This window comes from Bubalus bubalis, chromosome 11 (assembly GCF_019923935.1).
Source record: "Bubalus bubalis isolate 160015118507 breed Murrah chromosome 11, NDDB_SH_1, whole genome shotgun sequence".
Taxonomy (NCBI): Eukaryota; Metazoa; Chordata; class Mammalia; order Artiodactyla; family Bovidae; genus Bubalus; species Bubalus bubalis.
This window is the reverse complement of record NC_059167.1, coordinates 20684712-20707622: the sequence shown is the minus strand read 5'-3', so window position 1 is coordinate 20707622 and position 22911 is coordinate 20684712. Positions and strand designations below refer to the sequence as shown.

Here is a 22911-nt window from a genome sequence, read left to right as displayed (position 1 = left end):
ATTATACATTAACTATATATTAACTATAATGTACAGCCATACTGACCATTAGATTTTATTCTAATGAATTTGGATGTGTTGCTGAGCTTTCCAGTGGTTTCTTTTTGTCTTCTTTTTGTCTTATCTTTAAACTGGATGGTGTTGGTCCTGTGGAAGGATGAAACTAAGGAAATGTACTTTAAAGTACTAAAATAAACTAAAATAGGGGGTTGCCTAATATAGTGACATGGAGTCATACATCCTTGTCAGTATAGGGCTCACTATTGTCATGACTCTGGGAAAGCTGCTTACCTTCTTAAGCCTTGACTTCCTCATCTTAAAATGGAGATGATAGTGATATCTATCCTATAGAGGTTTTATGAGGACTGAAGGCTTTAATAGATTTAAAATGCTTACAACAGTGCCTGGTACATAGTAAAAGCTTACTAATAGCACTGATGCTTCTGTTTCACTGGGTTTCCCTGATAGCTCGTTGGTAAAGAATCTGCCTGCAATGCAGGAGGCCCCAGTTTGATTCCTGGGTTTGGAAGATTCCCTGGAGAAGGGATAGGCTACCCACTCCAGTATTCTTGGGCTTCCCTGGTGGCTCAGTGGGTAAAGAATCCACCTGCAATGCAGGAGACCTGGATTTGATCCCTGGGTTGGGAAGATCCCCTGGAGAAGGGAAAGGCTATCTACTCAAGCATTCTGGCCTGGAAAATTCCATGGACTGTATAGTCCATGGGGTTGCAAAGAGTCGGACCCTACTGAGCGATGTTCACTTCACTTCTGTTTCACTGACCAGTCTGTTCTGCTACTCATGAGTATCCTGTCCTGAAGAAAATGATTAAATATAGAAATACATTAGAGATACTCTCATTGTGCCATTTTGAAACTGAATAATAGTAAAAATAAAAAATCTGAATTCTTAATTTCTTGCATAATACCAAAAAGAAAAACCTTAATCTGATATAATATTACAGATTTTAATCTCACCTTGGCAGCAATACATGTGTAGCCTATCTTCTGGTATTCATTCATATAATAAGTGATTGTTTTCATAGGACTTCTCACTATTAATCTAATACTTTGATTAAAATTGGGTGTCATCAATAATGTTCTGTGATTGCTTAGGTAGGAAAAAAGTTTTATGTTCAGGCTATTTTCTGTTGTTCATCTCTTGTTTTTGCATTTAATTTTTCTTTTATAATTATAAAGTGTATCTTTAATAACTTATGACTGGTATTTTAAAAATAAAAAAGTACAGACAAATTATATATGATAGAAAAGTATCCTGTTTTCTTTTGAATCACTTAATCTTATTTACCGCCTGATTCAACAGACTGTGAAGAACAATCAGAATAGAAAGATTTATGTTCATTCCATTATTTGTATTATTTTTTTCTCAGTTTCTTAACCTCTGTTTTTCTGTGTGAGAAAATTATTTTAAATGTAATAGTTGGGTTCTGAAGGCATGAAATAAGATCCTGTTATTATAATTTTGTGTTGGGAATCAATGATAGTCTTCTGTCAAGGGATTGTCACTATATAAAGAAAAGCCAAATTTTCTTGATGACAGTTTGTGAGGGTGTGTACTATACATGTAAATTTGATCCTAAGTATCATTAAAAGAAAAGACAAAGACCACTGAACCAAAAAGAGTATGTGAATTAAAGCTTTTGTATTTTACTGAATAGAGGGACTCTAAATTCTAATAGATTTAATTTTCTCATTCCCCAGTTCACATGGGAAGTTAGAAGAAGAAAATAAATAGAAAGGGAGGGGTTCCTGTCGAGGCTAAAACTGATGGCAGCAGAAGAAATGCACTGCTGACTCTATGGAAGCTGGAATAACCATACAAACCAATGCCAGAAACACGTGGTAGGAGGTCGTTAACTGCAGGGGCGAACTGCTTGTTCAAGGACATCATAATATCATAACTTAATGCTGTATTGCAGTATAGCTCACTGATAAACGTGTATGTGACTAAGGAAAGTTTATATTTTATTTAGTCTATACTGAGAAGAAAGCTTAGGCATATAAAACCACATCAAAGAGTGTTCATTAGATGTAATAAACAGGTTTGGATCCTTCATTTACTTGGAAAAATTATCTTAAGTGTTAAGAGGCATTTTATTGATGAGGCAAATAAGGTTTATATATCAGATTCCCCAGATCAGCCCATTCTTTCTAATACCAGTAATGTTCTGTTTAAGGAATCAAACAGTTACATTTTAATGCCATCTCTAATTACTACCTGGATAGTCCGGCAAGCCATTAAACCTGTGTCTCAATTTCCTCAATTGTAAACCAGTAGTAGTAACTGTTCAGGTCGTCTCACAGTTAATGATCAGATTCTAACAAGCTTACATGTATAAAACTTCTTTGTATATTTATTATGAAAACTAAGACAGTGATGCCTTTTAATCATTTGTAAGGAAGTTTTCCATTTTAAATGTCATTTCAAGTATATATTCAAATATATATTCTTGAAATATATATTCTTCACTAATGATGACTTATTAGGTGAATCTCCTGAAGATACATTCAAAAATGTTTCTGAGTGCAGTTTTCCAGGAGAGAGGGTCTGTCAGACCATTCACAAAGGATTTAAAAAGAGTAGGAACCACCTATGAAAGTAAGTAATCCTTAAACTCTGTCTTTTAGGAACTGTTCTGTGTGATAATGACTCCAGAGTATCATTTAATTTCATCTACCAAACTGTATTTGATTGACTGCCTGGGATTATGGAAAGTATCCATAAGGATATGCAAATTCTCAATACAGCTAATAATTTTGTTGTTGTTTGCTATTGTTGCTGGTTTATGGGTCAAAAAATAATGTAGTCCTTTAAAATGTTCTCATAGATAGAAATTATTTAAATTCAGAATGAATGCTTAGAAGTTGTGCAGTAGATTCTTGTTCTTTGGCCTCCCAGAAAATGATGCTTATAAGCATTTGTTTCTATATTAAAACAAAATCTTTGCATGCTGATATTAGTATCATTCTTGACTGACATGGAAATAAAAAAGGAAGGAGTGGATTTCATGCCTAGACTAGAATATTTCCTTTAAAAGAATTCTTTGATTTGCATTTCTTCATATAGTAACTTAATTATTAAGTAAAATAATTTTTTACCTTGAAGAATATTTCAGAATATTTGCATATATATTAATTTTCTGAAATGTGTGTATGTATATGTTTCATATTTTCATCATTTTTCGTTAAAGAATTTTCTTAAGCCACTTGCTTGTGATCTATTTGTGGTACCAAAACACATTTTTATTTTCATGACTTTCCCAAATTTACTCCTTTTTCCTACAGTAGACACTCCCCACTGAAAACAACACCTTTCTTGAGCAGTTTCTTCTAAATTTTTATTCATTTAATAGTGATTGAGCTATTACGAGAGACCAGCTTTAGCAGTATGTAACAACTAGAAAGTAACAGACTACATATGAATCCTTCAAGTAATCAGCTGAATGATTCACATCATTTTTAAGTGGCATTTTTTTTCTATATATATCTTTGCTCAAAACTTTCCAGTTGTTGAGATACAAAACCTTCACCTCCTATTTCACCAAATCGTGCTCTTTTGTGCCATCCCAGCTCCAAAATCACTGCAGATGGTGACTGCAGCCATGAAATTAAAAGACGCTTACTCCTTGGAAGGAAAGTTATGACCAACCTAGATAGCATATTCAAAAGCAGAGACATTACTTTGCCAACAAAGGTCCGTCTAGTCAAGGCTGTGGTTTTTCCAGTGGTCATGTATGGATGTGAGTTGGACTGTGAAGAAGGCTGAGCGTCGAAGAATTGATGCTTTTGAACTGTGGTGTTGGAGAAGACTCTTGAGAGTCCCTTGGACTGCAAGGAGATCCAACCAGTTCATTCTGAAGGAGATCAGCCCTGGGATTTCTTTGGAGGGAATGATGCTGAAGCTGAAACTCCAGTACTTTGGCCACCTCTTGCGAAGAGTTGACTCATTGGAAAAGACTCTGATACTGGGAGGAATTGAGGGCAGAAGGAGAAGGGGACGACAGAGGATGAGATGGCTGGATGGCATCACGGACTCGATGGACGTGAGTTTGAGTGAACTCCAGGAGTTGGTGATGGACAGGGAAGCCTGGTGTGCTGCAATTCATGGAGTCACAAAAAGTCAGACACGACTGAGCTGAACTGAACTGAGTCCTCCTGAAAGTATATTAGTGCCTTTTTTTAAAGTCTTTATTGTATTTGTTACAACGTTGCTTCCGTTTTTGTTTTGTTTTGTTTTTAATTGCTTCCACTTAAAAATGTTTTGGTTTCTTGGCCTGCAGCATGTGGGATCCTAGCTCCCCCGACCAGGGATTGAACCCACAATCCCTGCATTGGAAGGCAAAGTGTTAACCACTGGACAGCTGGGAATTCCCATATTAGTGCTTTTTAATGCTTTCCCCGTTTTCATTCACATAGTAAAACAAACTGATGATCTATTCTTTTAATTATTCGGTGCTCAGCTTTCTTCACAGTCCAACTCTCACATCCATACATGACCACAGGAAAAACCATAGCCTTGACTAGATGGACCTTTGTTGGCAAAGTAATGTCTCTGCTTTTGAATATGCTGTCTAGGTTGGTCATAACTTTCCTTCCAAGGAGTAAGCGTCTTTTAATTTCATGACTGTAATCACCATCTGTAGTGATTTTGGAGCCCAAGAAAATAAAGTCAGCCACTGTTTCCCCATCTGTTTGCCATGAAGTGATGGAACCAGATGCCATGATGCCATTTTCTGAATGTTGAGCTTTAAGCCAGCTTTTTCATTCTCCTCTTTCACTTTCATCAAGAGGTTCTTTAGTTCCTCTTCACTTTCTGCCATAAGGGTGGTGTCATCTGCGTATCTGAGGTTATTGATATTTCTCCTGGCAATCGTGATTCCAGCTTGTGCTTCCTCCAGCCCAGCGTTTCTCATGATGTATTCTGCATATAAGTTAAATAAGCAGGGTGACAATATATAGCCTTGATGTACTCCTTTTCCTATTTGGAACCAGTCTGTTGTTCCAGGTCCAGTTCTAACTGTTGCTTCCTGACCTGCATACAGGTTTCTCAAGAGGCAGGTCAGGTGGTCTGGTATTCCCATCTCTTGAAGAATTTTCCACAGTGTATTGTGATCCACACAGTCAAAGGCTTTGGCGTAATCTATAAAGCAGAAATTTTTTCTGAAATTCTCTTGCTTTTTGGATGATCCAGTGGATGTTGGCAGTTTGATCTCTGGTTCCTCTGCCTTTTCTAAAACCAGCTTGAACATCTGGAAGTTCACGAAATAGATCAGACCACAACTGTTGAAAATGTCTTAGTATATCTGTGCCTTGTGTGTGAATTGCCGTTAGGTGCTCAGTAAATGTTTATTTAATTGAATGATTGTATCGCTACTCCAGAAGTAGAACTAAGTTATCTGAAGTTCTCTCTTCAACTTAGATAGTAATTCAGTTTCTTGAAGTCTTTTTAATACAAAGAAATAATTAGAAAGTCAAGACTCTTATATTTAAAAAACATGTTGAATTCACATTTGTCTAAGTAAATGTCCTTCAAAGTATTTTATGTCTGTCTTGTCATTCATGGCCTTTGAATCAGTTGAATGTTTGTGATTTTTTTTTTCTTTTTTACCTACACATGCATAAAATTTAGTTGTACCTAGAGTGCTAGATTTTTACTTTTTGCATTTTATACTCTTACTATACTAATTAATTTTATTCTTTACCAGGGATACTGAGTTTTAAGCAGTAAAGTGTTTTCTTTCTCCTTCTCTGGTCCCCTAGTTAAAAGATTTTTTTGTTGTTTTCTTTCTGTTTATAAAGTTAAAGGATTCAGAAAGAGCTTTTTGTAGTTGGATTGTGAAAGTGAATTTTCATCAAGTAAAGCCATACTTATGTCATTGAATACACTTACAGTAAGTTATTTTAAGCTTTAGACAACTCTAGTAAACATTGAATATTCTTTTATCATTAGATATTTCTGCCCTGAATATTACAGAGGACGACTGAGGGCAAAATAGGCAGCAGTCATAACTCCATTTTAATATGTTGTCCTATGTAATGTCTAAAATGTTGTCTTGATGTGTTTCTAAAGCTGTTTTAGTAAGAAAGCAGTGTTAATAGTTATTTTGCAGATAACAAAATATAAATAGTATGTTAATAGAAAAAAAAGTGTTTTCTGGAGAAGCCAAAGAATATATTGACTACAAAGGGACACTGTAGTTGTGTCTTTCTGTCCCAGTATTATGGAATAACTAGCTTATATTTAAAATTAGCTTCATTAAGTCCTCAGTAGAAGGAAGATAGTAAAGAAAACTGTTTCTTATTTGCCTTCTTCGTATTCTCACTATTCCATGATCATGTATTGCTTTTTTCAAATACTTTTGAATAATTTTAGTACATTTTATGGATTAAATTATTCCTATAAATTCTATCTGGATTAATTTTTAATTAATCTGTTTATTAATTAACTGTTATTTTGGTTGAAACAAACTCTTAAATTAGTGAGAATGTTTGAAAGTTTAAGTGAATTGACGTGTAAATTGAGCAATAATACAATAGAAATCTTCAATATAATTTCAAAACATAAATCTTGAATTGAGGTTTAAAATAGTGACTTAAAATTTTGTAACCCAAGTTCTTACTGAGATCTAAGAACCATTAGCAGATACACAAGTCACCCGTTAATTTCTCATTTCTTCTTTCACGTAGCTTGCTTGTTTCCCTTGGTTTTGTCCTTCATCCAGTGACTGCCCTGCCAGTGTTGGTTTTCCTCTTCGTGCCAGTGCTGGTTAGTGGTGGTAGTTAAGTTGTTGAGCTGGTTGCTGTTTCCTCTGTTGAGGTCTTAGTTGTCAGGGACAGGTAAAGCACGCAGTGCGCTTTGTGCAGACAGGCATCCTTGACTTTGTAGATCAGCACTGCCCAATACCCCTTTCTGTGGTGATTGAAATGTCTGTATCTGTACTGTTCGGTAAAGGCGGTCACTGGCCATATGCAGCTCGGGAGCGTTTGAAATGTGATTCATGAATCTGGTAAATGGAACTTTTAATTTTCTTTAAGTTTAATTTGTTCTCACAGGTCATGTATAATTTTTGTGTACGTGAGCTTATGCATCACAAGAAACAGCTTTTTGCACATTAAAGGAATTTTCATTGTATCACAATAAAACCGGAGAAAGAAAAGAAGTGTTAGCTCCAGGAGTCAAGTTTGATTTGGATTCAAAGCCCCAAAGTTTAATTCTGATTTAGTTGTCTGGCTTATAATGTCACTGGAGTATGTGCGCTGAAGAAGAAAGTAATAATGTAAATTATTCACCTGTGGTTTGTGACTTAACGCTTCTTACTGGAAGAAGTTTGCCAAGTGGGTGAAGTAATTCTGTGCTTGTCATCCCTTTAATAAAAGAAACATTGCCTGAAGATAGAGAAGTCCATGCCTTCTGGGGGTAACCCATATATTCCTAATTGTAATGAATTAATTACACAAAGAACATTCATTGGGGAAGGGATAAAAATGTAAACATTTAAAATAGAAAACTTTATTAAAATCAACATTTAAAATGATGGAGATTGCTGTTGCTGAGCAGAATAATGATGAGAATTAATAAAGCCTTTAAAATGTCAATTAGGCTTGTCATAGACCTGAAGTCCAAATACAACACTTGATTTTGTAATCCACGTCATCCTTTTCAAATGAAAAGGAATTTTCATTTGTTGTTTTTTAAAAAAGATGTTTTGTGGGCCAAGTTGTCTCTATTCATATTTAGCATCAAAATGCCCTTTCTCAAAATCAAAATGATTCTTAAAATATTTAGATTACTATAGACAACAGTTGTTAAAGAGTCAGATGGATAAACATCATTTTGCTTTAGAAACCCAAATCAGTCATGGTTCTGTAAAATTTTATGTAATTCTGTTTAGCCTTAGTTTTGATTTTCTTGTTGTTATGTATTTGGTTTTAGTTTGTTTTGCTTTTGGATTAAGCTGCGGGTTTCTAAATTTTTTTGCTGATGTTTTGTTTACATTTGCTTCCTAGTGTTGAGGGAACCAGTGTAGGGGCATGAAGTTGAATACAGTTGGGCAGCAAACTACAGCTTAACATACACTTGTGCTACCTTGAATTGAGCATTTAAAAAACTAGTTGCGCAAGCTCAGCAGTCAACCGTTTCATTTAATGCTGCCAGAATTGTGGCGCAGGGTAGTGTCAGATAAATGCACTGCCTGACTCCTGTCATCTCAAGCACTATCGCTGCTGCTCTTACTGTCTTCATGAAAGGAAGAAACTAATGCCCCTTTCCCATTATTCAGAACTAACCAATGTAATACATACGGTACTTTTAAGGCTGACTTAAAGGGCCAGTAGAGGGATATGGGACTTTATAAATAAGACTTTTAGAAAAAGATTGAAAATAACAGAGATCTTAAAATAAAAAATTGAGGTTGAAGAGAAGATGGTGAGGCCAGATCATCAGAAGCATTTTTAAAGAAACAGTTATCTATAGCAAACGGTGTAGTCCCTAACTTCTCACCCTCAAAGTAAAGGGAACCTGACTAACTGAGCCAAAGTTTTCATAGGTTCACTGTTAATCTGTCGTATTGGGGAGGACAGGCTCAGCTGCTATTTACATCTCCGACCTAGGCTTCTGTTTGACCTAAGTCTGTCTTGATGCAGCAGCACAGGCCAGCGAGGAGACGGTGTCATTTCGCCGTGAACGCAGCACATTTAGGCGCCAGGCAGTACGGCGCCGGCACAATGCAGGGAGTAACCCTACCCCTCCTACATTGCTCATCGGATCACCCCTAAGGTATGGTATTTTAAAATTCCACCAAGCTTAGCATGCATTGTAACAGACCTCTAACCTGTTTTGTCAGTCTGAAGAAAGCATTTATTAAATACTTTTGTTTTTCTTTTTCTTCCAGTTTCTCTATATCTTTAAGCTTCTTTAGACTTTCTCTGCATGTGACTGTGAGCTTATTGCACCATGCATGTCTTATGTTGCATTATAAACAAAATGATCAGATTGGTTTAGTCAATTTTAAATCACAAAAATTATTTTTAGGGCAGTTATATAAATGTAAATAGAGACCTTAAGTTAGCTTTTTATTTTTTCCCATTCCAAGTTAGTAATTAATTCAATGTCTTTTCCCAACACCTTAAACAGTGTTCAATATGAGCAAATATGGACTGAGTGATGAGCTTACTGAGGATATCAGCTTGATAAACCAGTTTGATTATTTTATTTCATTAAAAGATGGTATATTTTATTTTGCGTTGCTTGAAAGTTAATCACTAGGACTTAGTAAATGATGCAGAACTAGAATAGTTTTTGGTAATGTATGGTCAACTGGGGGCTTCTCTGGTGGCTCAGATGGTAAAGAATCTGTCTGCCAATGCAGGAGACCTGGGTTTGATCCCTGGGTTAGGAAGATCCCCTGGAGAAGGAAATGGCACCCCACTCCAGTACTCTTGTCTGGAGAATTCCATGGACAGAAGCCTGGCAGGCTACAATCCATGGGGTTGCAAAGAGTCAGACACGACTAAGTGACTTTCATGGTCAATTGGTGATGTGTATACACAATATATATGTATTTGTATGTACATATTTGTTGAATTTCTCAACCTCCATATGCTGAACAAAAGCATTTTTATTTTTGCCACTGTTCCTAAGTAAGAAAGCTTCTTTATAATCTTGGGAGTTAATTTTTATTGAAATTCTTAAGCTTTTTTATCCTTAATTATGTCAGATATAATGAGTCTGTGGCTTGAATTAGAGATATTAAACAAAAAAACCTATTCAAAAGACTTGTGCTTTAAGAATACAAATATAGATGAAAATATGTGCTAGCTCATTCATTAAACCATGTGTATGTTATTATAGTGAAAGTGAAAGCCGCTCAGTCCTGTCCGACTCTTTGCGACCCCATAGAAATTGTAGCCTGCTAGGCTCCTCTGTCCCTGGAATTCGCTAAGCAAGGATACTGGAGTGGGTAGCTGTTCCCGTCTCTGGGGATGTTATTACACCATACACTTTTATTAATCTCTGCATCTAAAGGCTCCATTATCCAAGTTATTTTCCTATATTTTGAAATTCAAAAGGAAGAATATTTGATGAAATAACTGCTGTTGAATGCATGGTAGGTTTGAAGAGATAAATCTCTTCCTTTGTTAAAATCTGGTTCCTGAAAGTAGCAAAATTCTTATTTTTTAAATTGCTATTTGATTGTATATTTCCCTTGGTATTTAAGACAATTATTTTTCTGAGTTTTACATTACAATCAGGAACTTCATCTTTCATAGATCATGTTCCTTTAATTCTGCAGTATTTAAAATATAAAAATGAGAAGGCAACTGTTTAAAAGAAGCGTTTGGTCTAGAAATCTTTTCTGAGTGCCTTTGCTTTTGAGTGGGCCCTCCTCTTCTATTTCCTTTGCTCCCTGAAGTAACTTTTTTTGCTAATGGATTTAGGGTGTGTAGTCCCAACCTGCAGAAAGAATTCACCATTTCATTTTACATTTTCTATTTTGTGTTTTCTAACCTCTTTTTTCTCCTTGAATAATACTTGCCATAAACATATTCTTTGCTTACCTTCTCACTCCATGTTGATATTTCTTAATCCTTTTTTTTAACCTTCTCTTTTAAGTCTTTATAAATCCTTTCATTCTTTGGATCTCACTCACTAAACAAATGTAGACAATTTTGTTTTCTCTGCCTGGTGGAATATTAAAGAACTGTGCTAACTCCAGACAACCACATAGGATTTCTCCATTTTTTTTTTTTTTAGCATTTTAAATACATCACCATTCAAATGCGGATATGGTGTGAGCTATTTATTTGTAAAGGGCTCACTTTAGGATTTTTGTAAAGTAGTCTTCCAGTAGTCAGCGTGTAAATTGTGTTAGTTCAGTTCAGTTGCTCAGTCGTGTCCAACTCTTTGCAACCCCATGAACCTAAGGTTCCATATTTCCAGTGCAAAGATTATGTGTATCTTAAAGAGGCTGACTACATCATGAATAAAATAAGATAAAATTTAGCTGTGATGAATTAGGAGAAACGCCAATTTAATAAAAATTGTATTTTTTTAATTGCAAAAATATTCAGGTAAAGTATAGTGATACTCTCAGTGTAAGTTATATAATATTGTCGTCTGTAAATATAAGATAGCATGGTTTTGAAAAACTTGTCAGAAAGAAATGGAATAGGTATGATGATAGTTTAATTATAATTATTCTGTAGATACCAGTAAAAATATATTAACTTCTTTTAAACTTTAGTGAATAATGTAAGTAATCGACAGTCTAAAAAGCAACTTCATAAAAAATATGTATCCAAGGATTGGGAGTGAATCATCCATTTCCTCACAAAGAGAATTTGCATATATTTTAAAATGCTAGTTAGAATATCCTATTTCAGAATTATTTTTAAAGGTCTTTTTTTTTTTTTTTTTACTTAAGTTAACCTTGTAGGCCCTTACTACTTCTTCCCAGTTACTAGAGATGAAAACAGATGAATATTTAAAGATTCTGTAATACTAATACTAAGAGTTAGTTCTGTGTTTATCAGCCTAGATGTGGTATCTTTTAGAACTCTAGTTAATAGACTGGAATGAAAGTAGACCATCAGTGCATTTGGGGAAGGGAAAAAAGCTTTACTATATAGTTAGATTTATTTTTAAAATAGAGTGAAAGACCTGTAATCAAATAAGGTCATAGTTATAACTGAGTTGGTAATTGGAAATTCATATCATTTTTGGTACTCAGGAATGAATCCACCAAATACTTAACGTTTGTGCACTGTATTCAAGACACTGAGTACTGTCGGAAATCGGTAGACCCACAGTAGTAATGTAATCATACTCAGTTTGTTTAGTTGGAAAGATACATGCAAAGATAAAAATCAGCATACAGCAGAATGTGTTACATACTAAATAAGTGCTAAGAGGAAGGAAAGACCAATACCAATTATATTTTTTTATCATTTAAATTAGGAAAGCTAATTAATTTAATTATTAGGATAACATGTCAGTGATGCTACTGATAGCCGATAGTTTAGAAACCTAAATTTCTATCTTTTGCCACATTGTGAAATAGTTGCTGTCTTTTCTGAAACTGGTAGTTTTGACATAAAATTGGTATTATAGAAAAGATTAATTTTTATCAGTTACTAGTTTAAGATGAAATACAACCCTCCAGGAATAGTTTTCCTGGCAATTTGTGCAAAAATAATAGGCTTTTTGAAATTCAAGGGACATAAACATTTTTTGTCTCCCTTTTGATGTTCAGAAACTTGACATTTATAACTGCATAGATTTTGGCTAATTTTCTTTGTTCTGGAGTTGATTTTCATACATTGCCTAGTACTTTGAAAACCTTATATATATATGAATATGTTGAAGAAAAGTGTATTCTCAATACACTCACTCGAGAATATAGCTGACTGCCATAGAGCACCTTTATTTATGATTTTAATTGAAAAAATTGGCAAAATTTGCTGAACATATATATATGTTTATGTATGTGAGTGTATATATACACACACATTAATTTTAATATTTTACCTTCCAAATCTGAAGAGTCATCATACTTGAGCTGAAAATTTTTTCCCTTGTGAAATTTGGTCATTTGGGTAAAGTGTATAGATAAGTTTAGATGGCTTCCAAGGACAGACTTACTGTTTATGTACGTAAGAAACAAACATTTTAGTATATTAGTTCCCAAGATCGCCTCTTGATTTATTTCTATTGTACAAAGATTCTACTCTGAAGACATTATTAAGTGAATACCTTTAAAATTATGACTTTAAAAGTTAGTGCCAATGAGCGTTGACAAGTCTTTGTGGACTGGATCTTTTTAATATGTTGTATACATTCCTGTGCTCTACTTAGAGTATATAGTTTTTATTGGCTCTAAAAGAGGCCTGAAAACATGACTGTTTCAGGCAGTGGTGATTAATAGAACTTTCTGTGGTGGTGGATGTAGTCTATAATCTGCTCTGCCCAGTATGGTAAACACTGACGGCCAGCTCTGGCCTGCTCTGGTCGCTGTGGTAGCCGCTATCTATGTTGCATGTCTCTTGCTCACTTGAAATGTGGTTAGCATGATTGAGGAGCAAACATTTTAGTTACTTTAGCCACATATGGCTGTAGTTCCAGAGTATGTTCTACTGCCATAACCACAGCTTTAAGCAATGTATGCAGTATTTTTCCTTTTTATTTCATGGTTACAGTTGACCCTTAAACAACATGGGCTTGAACTGCATGGGTTCAGTTACATGTGGGTATTTTCAGTAATAAATAGTACAGAATGACACGATCCGTCGTTGGTTGAATCTTTGGATAAGGAGGGGCACCGTAAGCTATACATGGATTTTCGACTCTGCCGAGATTTGGTGCCTTGTCCCCCATGTTGTTTGAGGCTCAATTGTACTTCAGATTTAGCTCTCTTCCCAGTCTATAGCAGATTAGTTTGTTGTCTTGTAGACATCAGAGAAAGCACTCCTTTTAATTCAGAGGATTGGAGAGAAGTTGATATTCCTGAAAGTAATACTGCATAAGGCTGTTGTTAGTAGCATTCTTCTTTTAATTCCTAAAAGGTCTAATAATTTTAATAACAGTGCAGAATTGCATTGAACATCATGTACAGGATGATGTAGAATTATACTCAAAGTGTTCTCATCAGTTTAAATTTGAGTGTTATACTAAGAAAATTTAAGTTCTTAGTGTTTTAAAATAAATATGTAAAAATTAAAAATGATTTAATATAATAATTTCTTAGTTTTATCTACTTTTTAGATAATTAAAATTATCAAAATTATAACATTTAGATAATTTTAATAATTTTATAATCATGAAATACTAAATGTTTTAAAATTTTTATAAAATTTTGAAAAGACTAATATTCCTTGAATAATTACTGGCTTCTAAATTATTTTTAAGGTTTTCTAAAATGATGGATTTCTGTAATGAAACTTGAGTATGAATTGGGAAAGATAAGATCAAAATTCAATAAGGGAACATAATTACTGTTAACTAACACCTGTATATAAAGCCTGTGACTTTATTTTAGAAATATGTAGGCTTTTCATAGAAAAAATATTTAATATATTTCTTGTAGCATCTCAGCAGTCATTTCTATTTCACTTGGTTGAATCAGTTCGTTTGTTTTTTTTTAATTCTGGTTTTCTTCACTAGTTTGTGATTTTCTTTTGATTCTGAATTGTTATCTTGGTTGCATTTGATAAAGATTCTTTGGTTTTCAAGTGCATAGAAATTTTGTTTTATTGTGAATTTCAGATGCAAGAATATTTGAAAGAACAATTCTAGAATAATTGTATCAGGGTTATAAATAAAAGTGCATATTGAACTTAAAAATAAGTATTATTTGAGGGACCAGCTATAGCCTATATGTATTTAATATACTTGTGACTCTTCTTTGTTGCTTTCTTTTTCCTTATACTAGAACTTTGTTGACTTGAGTTGGAAAGATGTTACAGATTGGTTGCTCTGCATATACATTGAATTTTTTTCTGTGTTCATCACCATGAATCAGATTTCAAAAAATCAGAAATTTCAAGCTAGCAGTATAATCTGCATATTTTATAAAGTTTGTTGGCTCTTTCTTAGGTTACACTGACACCTTTTTAAAAAAAATTAGTTTTCTATATTGACTTCTAGCTATTGTTTTCTCTTTTCTTCCCTGTAATGTCTCCCCAATCGATGTTTTTTCCTAGCCTTCAAGATGGTCAGCAAGGCCAGCAGTCCACAGCCCAGGTCAGAGTCCAGTCCCGCCCCCCTTCCCAGGCTGCAGTGCTCAGTGCTAGTGCCTCCTTGCTGGTGAGAAATGGGAGTGTCCACTTAGAAGCATCACATGACAATGCATCTGCTGTAGGCGGCAGCAGTTTGCACGATGAACTTGGTATGCAGGCCTTATGTAATCTTGGTGGCATAAAACTTGAATATAGCAGATAATGGGTAACAATGATTACAGTTCTTTCCTGAGATAGCTTCATTTTGGAACTACACATAAGAGTACTTTTTACAGGATTTGCCCTGTGTATAAGGAAAATTTGACTTTTGCTTTTACCTTTTCTGTTTCTCTCAATTCATACTCTTCATTTTCTTCTGAGCATGTCTGTTATTAATAAGTAAAGTATCAATAAATGTTCACACTTTACTGTCCTCTTGTAATGATTTGGGCAGTTTTGCTATTTCTTGGTATTTGTACCACGTGGTGAAATGCTGAGTTTTTAAAAATTATTTTGATTGAACCTTCATTTCTCTAAATTCTCTGCTGTAGGGAAGGCAAAAATACTTTCTAATGGCCTATTACTATATAATCTTTCTTTTAGGTATTCTATATTTTACTTCAGTGTCTGTCACCTGAAGTAGGACTTAATGTAATTCTAAATGCAATACCTTGAGAACATCATGGCTCTATATTCAAATCAAAGAACTTTACAAAATTTTTTTCTTTTTTCCTGTTAATACATCTATAAATAGAAAATATAAGTTATTAAACAGTTAAATCTCAGAGAGGTGGTAGAGTTTTAAGCCTCAGTAATGTGTTAGAGAAACAGTATTTTATACTAGTTTGTTTTCTATTTCTCTCTCCAGGTCAGCTTTCTTGTGCTCAAAATGCAGATTAGTAGCAGTTGAAGAAAATCTTGTTATTCAGAAATATACATTTCAAAGTATTTTATTTGCTTACTGTGATTTTGTTTCTCCGTGTTATAACTGTCTTTGATTTATAACGAAGGTAATCTAGCTGATGCTTTGACGAAAAGGATATAATTGGTAGAGGGTGCCCAAATTAGGTATAAAAAATGTCATGCTGTTAATTGACTCTCTTTTTGTTTTGTAAAAACTGTTACAGAGAAAATTAGTACGTATTAGATATGCATATTGATGAAAATCATCAACTTTAGCAAACTTGATAGAAAGTTGAAAATGATATCTGTTTAAAACCTATCTGTTAGAACATTAGAACCTATGGTGATTTCTAAATAAAATGAGAAGGAAATAAGACATTTTAATTTTAGAGTGCTTATGCTCTGGAGTTTGTAATTTGAAGAGGTCAGGGAGTCTGTTTGAGAGAGTAAGGTAGACTTCAGTTTAGTTACCTGCTTTGATCAGTTGCAAGTATATTGAGTAAATAGTATCTTTTTATTGACATTTCTCTTGGGTTAACTCAAAGTTCCTATGTTTGGAGGACTTGTCGATTTGTACCTGTACAATTACAGTTACTATCACCCCTGTCCATTGGTCGTTTGGTAGTAGATTAACTAAGCTTAGATTTGGTTCATTTTGGGTTTTTTAAACTTTTGTCAAATGAAGAATAGAACTAGTAGGTGATTTTCCTCTGTAAAAATTCTTAATTTGTTCAAAAAACTTGCTAAGCAAGAAATCATATTCATAGATGATTGAGAATATGTACATTATCAACTTAGCATCTACTGGTGAATATTCAGGACATTCACTTAAAATTTGTATTTTAGCTTTTGTTTTAACTGCTTTCTGATAGTTCTTGGCCTCTCTTACAGTTGAGTATTGTCAAATTGAACGCCTAGTAATAATTAGTACAAAATACACAGTCAGTGGACAGTGTATATCCGTTCATTTCATAGCACATAAGGTTGACTAAGAAAAGATTCTAAAAATGAACTTACAGCTGAAGTTGAAGAAACTGATAGAGATACTGATTTTTATAATGTATTCCACTAGAATATTTGTGTTGCATAGTTTAATCTTCAACGTGATTTTAATTAACAGTAGTTAAATAATTTTATGGGATTGAATTGGGATACTGTATACTCAAATATGTTAAAGTTAGCCATGTTGTTCCCTAAAAGTATGGAATACTTATAAGAATTTCCCTTCCAAACTTAGCTTCTTCAACTGAAAATTTTAAATGTATAATTTTTACATGTTAAAATTTTTATATATACATAATATATTTATGTAACACACACATACTGAAACATACATATATACACTCATATGTATTTATATATATGTTTGAGTACATATAAATGTTTGTATGTGTATTCATGTATATGTTGTAATTGTATGTTTACTTTTTAAAGTGAGAGATATTTGCCTTTTTCAGTTAAAGGAAACTTGCAGTCAGGCTTGTTTAATTCCAAGCCTAAGTCGTTTTCCTTAACTGTGTTTTTAACCTTTTTACTCTGTGGTGTCATAATAATTGATGACATGCATTTCCTCTACTAAACCCTGAGAATCCTTATTTTTCTGTTGCATTTTAACTAGCATTTCAAGACTATCAGGTAGCACTGGATATGGTAGAAAAGTTCATTGAAGATGGCATTATATGGTTTATTAGTAGTTTATTCAGCAGAGGAAAATACATTTTCATCATCCATTTTCAGCAGGCATAATTGTTCATCATAATTAATTTCTAAAACTGAATCTTAAGTGTATAATTTAGAACCTGATCTGAATAATTTAATGGTTTCCTTTCTTATTTGTAGACTGAATTTCCGTGCAAACTTTGTTTAATTATATGAATGATGGATAAGTTTTAAAGTTATAATCTTGAAATTTACCATCAAAAAATTTATCAAATCTTTCAATGTAACATTTTGTCCTTTTAAAAAAAAAAAACAACAACACTGTATCCTAAGGGGTAATTTTCTTTTTATGAGCCTTTTGTTGAATTTAACTGATTTGTGGTTGATTTCATACTAAACTTTGAAACTTCAATTTTACTAAATAAAACAAGCTTTTGCATATTACCCAGGTAAGTCACTGAAGAGAGTCAGTTTTTATGTTAATCCTGGCTTCCACTTGTAACATAGGACTAATAAATTGATATAGTGATGAAACAGGTTATTCATATATATAACACAGCATCTCAGAAGAATTGTTGTAGATAGGATCAGGTAAAATAGGAAAATTTATGTTTTTTTGTGTGTGTGTTTGAAATTGGTAGTGATGAGTATTGAGAAGTATATACAAAATTATTTTCATGTGAAAAATAAAAATGCTGTTCTAGGCAAGAAATGAGGACAACAGAGTTTTATGTTTACCAAGACATAAGTATATAGATATCATAGATAGTATTCCTCTGAATTTTAAGACTTTCTTAATATCCTTAATGTATTAGAGATTGAGAGAGTAATGAATTGATTTTTCTAAGGTTTCCTTTTGTTTCATTACTGTACAACTATTTACAAAGAAGGTGTTCTTGAGATAATCCTCTTTACTACAGAACTTATTACTTTGAAATTGTGGTCAGCTCTAGAAAAAGACTTAACTGAAATCTGCTAACACCCTATTGCCCTTAGATAGTTTATAGCAACTGTGCATTAGTATGGAGAAATACAATTTGGAGGCTCTTAAATTTTTTACTTAAAAAGTACTCAGGTGATTTATAATACTTTCAGTGATTTTTATTATTTAATAGTGTTAAAAAGTTATATGTATTATAGACTACTCTAACATTTTGGGCTGTGTCATTAAATACTTCTTATTACTGTTAATACAAAGTCAAGATGGCTTTAAGGAACCTTGGAGTCCATATTTTAGTCTTTTGTGTTACAGTAGATTTTTTTCATTCATCTAAACTAAAAGTTATATTCTTTTTTGCAACAGCCTTGATCTTGTTCTTTACTGCTTTTTAATACAAATTCTTTTTTGTATGTTTTTGCAGGGGAGGGCAACATAAAGTATTATATGTATAAATGAAAGTAAAATGTTTATTTTTATTGAAACAGTAAAACTCCTTCATTTTCCTTTTTGGTATAAGTATGGGAAAAGCATGTTCTAATACAAGTTACTGGAAAATAAAATGGAGAAGATTAAGTCATCTGTAATCTTATCACTCAACTTAGTGACTAAACAGCAACAGTCATATCACTCAAAGAGAGTCACTATTAACATTTTATATTTTTTTCCTTTCTTTTTTATTACATACATGTATATACTTTTCTAACAAAGAACTGGGATGATGTTGTATGACTTTTATGACACTGTATGAGTTTTGCTTTTTTCTTTTAGCACATTTAAACATTTATTAATGCTATTGCTTTTTAACTTATTGACTACCTACTATTTTATCACTGGAAAGTACATGAAAGGTAGTATAGAATAGTGGATTCTAGAATCAAACTTCTTGGCTTCAAATTCAAGCTCTGCTACTTTTAGCTGTAGCTATGTGATCTTGGGCAAGTTATTTTCTCTCCCTGTGCCTCAGTTTCCTCGTGTATCAAAAGGGGGTGGTAATATATACTTTATAGGTTTTTGGTGAGGATTATATCTATTAAAATATGCAAGGCAATTAGAACAGTGCCTACTAGTAAGTTAATTACATAAATAACGATTGCTGTTGTTAACATTATTTATTAAAATAGTTGACTAACCCCACTGTTAGTCTTCAAGGTGATTCCTGATATTTTTCTATTGTAATAATCTGGAGAATATCCTTCACACAGACTTTTCTGTGCAGCTGTGATTATTTCCTTAAGATAAATACAGTGAAATGGAATCATCTATCAAGGGGAAAAAACATCATTGAGACCTTGATGTATACTCTTAATTGCTTTATGGAAAGCCTGTACTAGTTTACTCTTTATCTGGCAGGGTTTGAAAGTGTCATTTTTATCCCAAGTACTAAAACTAAAAATAAACCTAGATAAATTTTATTTCGTCCACCCTAATCTTCATTTCCTGGAAATGCTCAGAAGTTTACTGTTGTTACTGTGAAAAGACTGGCATATTATTTTTAGAAGTTTCAGATGCATGAACTACTCTAGAAAGTGGTTGAGATAGCTGATTTGTCTCTTGCCAGTCTGTGTTGTAAAGAATTCACTGAAACACTAGATTTAAACTGCTTTCTAACATTAAGATTCTAAATTAAAGTTGATTAGTGTGTGTTACATCAGTTAGAATGTATGTAGAGTCTTTAATTGAGAGACCTGTCCTCCCCTATCAAGTGACTGAAATTAGAGAGAAGTTTACATTTCTCTCATAATAGTCTGTTGAGAGCTGTCCTTAGAGGTGGGTTGGTTCTTTTTATCTTCCACATACAGCTTCCCTGCCTGGTCCATAATGACTGCTCCAGTTGTTGACATTTCCCCCCAACAGGAGGGCGGTGAGGAGGGGCGCTAAAATAAAAAGTCAAGGATAGCTAGACTTTATCTTTCAGTTTGTGACTTGGGAAATCTGCCTGTCACTTTCTTCTAGCTGCAAGAGAGGCTGGGAGAGGTCTCTAAGGACATAGACATAGTGGTGGCGGTGCTCAGTTGCTCAGTCCTGTCTGACTCTTGCAGTCCCATAGACTGTAGCCCCCAGGCTCTTCTGCCCATGGAATCCAGGCAAGAATACTGGAGCAGGTTGCCATGCCCTCCACCAGACACTCTTCTCGACCCAGGGACCGAATCTGTGTCTCCTGCATTGGCAGGTGGAATCTTTGCCACTGTGCCACCTGAGAAGCCCACATAGACATAGACTCAGCTGAAATTCAGTGAGGGGGAAGTCCTGTTTTTAAAAGGGGTAAGGACAAGATGAATACTGGAGGTCAGTCATTCGTTTTTGCCACGAGACGAAAGAAAGATAGCGCTAAGTCGAGTCCGACTCTTGAGATCTCATGAATTGTAGCTCGCCAGGCTCCACAATAAGACAAAAAGCGCTTCAAATCAATAAGATAAAGATCCATGACCTATTAGAAAAGTTGAACGTTACAAGTGGCTTGCAATTATTGGCAAACAGTTCAACTTTGCTCATAATTTTTTTAAATTGCAAATTAAAAATAGGATTAAGATATTTTTCATCTACTGAATGTATAGTGATATCTTTTTTTGGAAGGGTCTGGAGATGTGGACAACTAAAAGATTGAACATTTTTGGAGGACAGTTTAGAACAGTAGACCAAAAATGCCTATATATTTTAATCTACAGGTTTTGCAAACATACAGATGTATATGTACATGGATATTCATCATACCATTGCTTGTACTTTTGAAACAGACTAAATGTTTGTTACTAGAGAACCCTCCTGTGTTAGTCTATTCATGGACATAGCTATAATATTCAGAACTTGATGTGTATATGTTATCGACATGAAAAGTTAAGCTATTTAGTAAGCAAATGTAGATAAAAATTGTTCAGAAGAACATAGAATCTGTTCTGGGTTTTTCTGGTGGGTGAGAACTTTCTTCATTTTATATACTGCTTTCAGTCTTTCAATGTGTCATATTTTTTAAATGAAACACCAAAACAAAGCAACAAATGTCACTCACTGTCCAAAACCTTGATTAGTTACTTGTGGGAATTTCACTGACTACATGCTGTCTCATGCTTATCTAATACTTTGTCTTTTACTTGGTCCATCTTTTTTTTCTTTGTTTTTAAATCAACTTTATTGACATAAAATTTAGGCATGATAAATTGTATCCCTTCAACATGTACAATTTGTGAGTTTTAACAGATGTGCACACCTGTGAAATCAAGATACAGAACGTTTTCACCAAGAGATTGTGGCCCTGTTGCCGTCCATGCCTCCTCGGCTCCTGGCCACAGGCATCCACTCTGTGCTTTGTGTCATTGTTTTCCCCTCTCCTAGAAGTTCATATAAATGCATTCACATTTTATGTGGCCTTTTGTGTTTAGTTTTGCACTTATCGTGATGCTTCAGAGATTCATCGTGTTGTTGCATGTGTTAGCAGTTTGTTGCTTGCTGATGAATATTCCTGCTGTGAGCTTCCTCTGTATTGTGTATTCATTCATCTGTCAGTGGACAAGTTTATGTTGTATCCAGGTATTGGCTGTTGTGGGTAAAATGTCTAAAATGTTTTCAAAAGTAGTTGTATATTCCCATGGGCATGTATGAGAGTTCCAGTTGTTCCCATTCTTGCTGACATTTGTTACTGTTGGCTTTTTAAGTGTTAGACCTAATGGGTGTGTAACGGTATCTTACTGTGGTTTAAATCTACATGTCTCTTATGACTAAGGGTGATGAGGATCCTTTGATGGGTTTATTAGTTATGCATATATCTTCTTCTGTGAAGTGTGTCCAAATCTTTTCCTCACTTTCAAAATTGAGCTGTTTGTCTTATTATTGACGTGTAACAGTTCTTGTGATATTTTAGATACCACTAAGTCATCAGATGCAAGTTACAAATGTCTTCTCCCCAGTCTGTGACTTTTTTGTTTGTTTATCTGAATCATTTGTAATGTCTTCAGTGTCATTGTTATAGAGTATTTTATCAAACTAAGGAGGACTTGTCCTTTCGAAAGGAATGTGAGATGGTGAAATTATATCAGAATATGAACTTGTATATTTCACTTCTGGACAGTTCACCTGATCTGGGGATTCCACTTAATGAATCACAACACTACTTAACACAGTGTTTTGTTAAATCAGAGCTAGAGAACAGTGACCATGGCAGTAAAATATACCGGTATATAAATCTCTTTCACTGTTACCAAGCAACAGTTACCTGTTTTTTCTTTGTGTGTGTGTGTGCGCGCGCATGTGTGTTCAGTCACTCAAAAGCTGTCTTCTAAACTTTGTTTTCCTCTAAAATAACTTCTTTTTCCTTCCCTTTTTCTTATTCTTCTCCTGCTTTAAAAACTTAGCACAGTGTTGTACATTCTACGAAGAAGGACTGGTTCTCAGTATTGAAACTTTAAATTATGAGTAGCATAGTGACTTGATTTCCATTTAGAACAAGAGCTAAAGAGGTTTTATAAGACTAAGGCTTTTGGTCTAGGACAGAGATTAGCAAACTATGGCCTAGAGGCTAAAATCCAGCTTGATGCTTGTTTCTGTGAATGAAGTAAATGAATATGTGACATGTTTTCTGTGGCTGCTCTCACACTACGGTGGCAGACTGGAACTGTGGCACCAGTGACCATCTGGCCCACAGAGCCTAAAGTATTTACTGTGTGGCCCCTTACAGAGAAACTTCA

General features: G+C 34.1%; 1 protein-coding gene across 6 annotated transcripts in view; it reads left to right on the top strand.

Annotated features, from left to right (window-relative positions):
* Positions 1 to 22911, top strand: part of PCNX1 (pecanex 1) — a 186047-nt gene that overhangs the window by 61224 nt on the left and 101912 nt on the right. For 3 of the 6 annotated variants that reach the window (XM_025295268.3, XM_025295266.3, XM_025295271.3), the window contains 2 exons: positions 8662 to 8794; positions 14716 to 14900. The exons of 2 other annotated variants lie outside the window; for them this stretch is intronic. In XM_025295268.3, coding sequence (XP_025151053.3) covers positions 8662 to 8794; positions 14716 to 14900 — 318 coding nt within the window. The remainder of the gene's footprint in view (positions 1 to 8661; positions 8795 to 14715; positions 14901 to 22911) is intronic. One more of the 6 variants, XM_025295267.3, reaches the window with a different exon arrangement.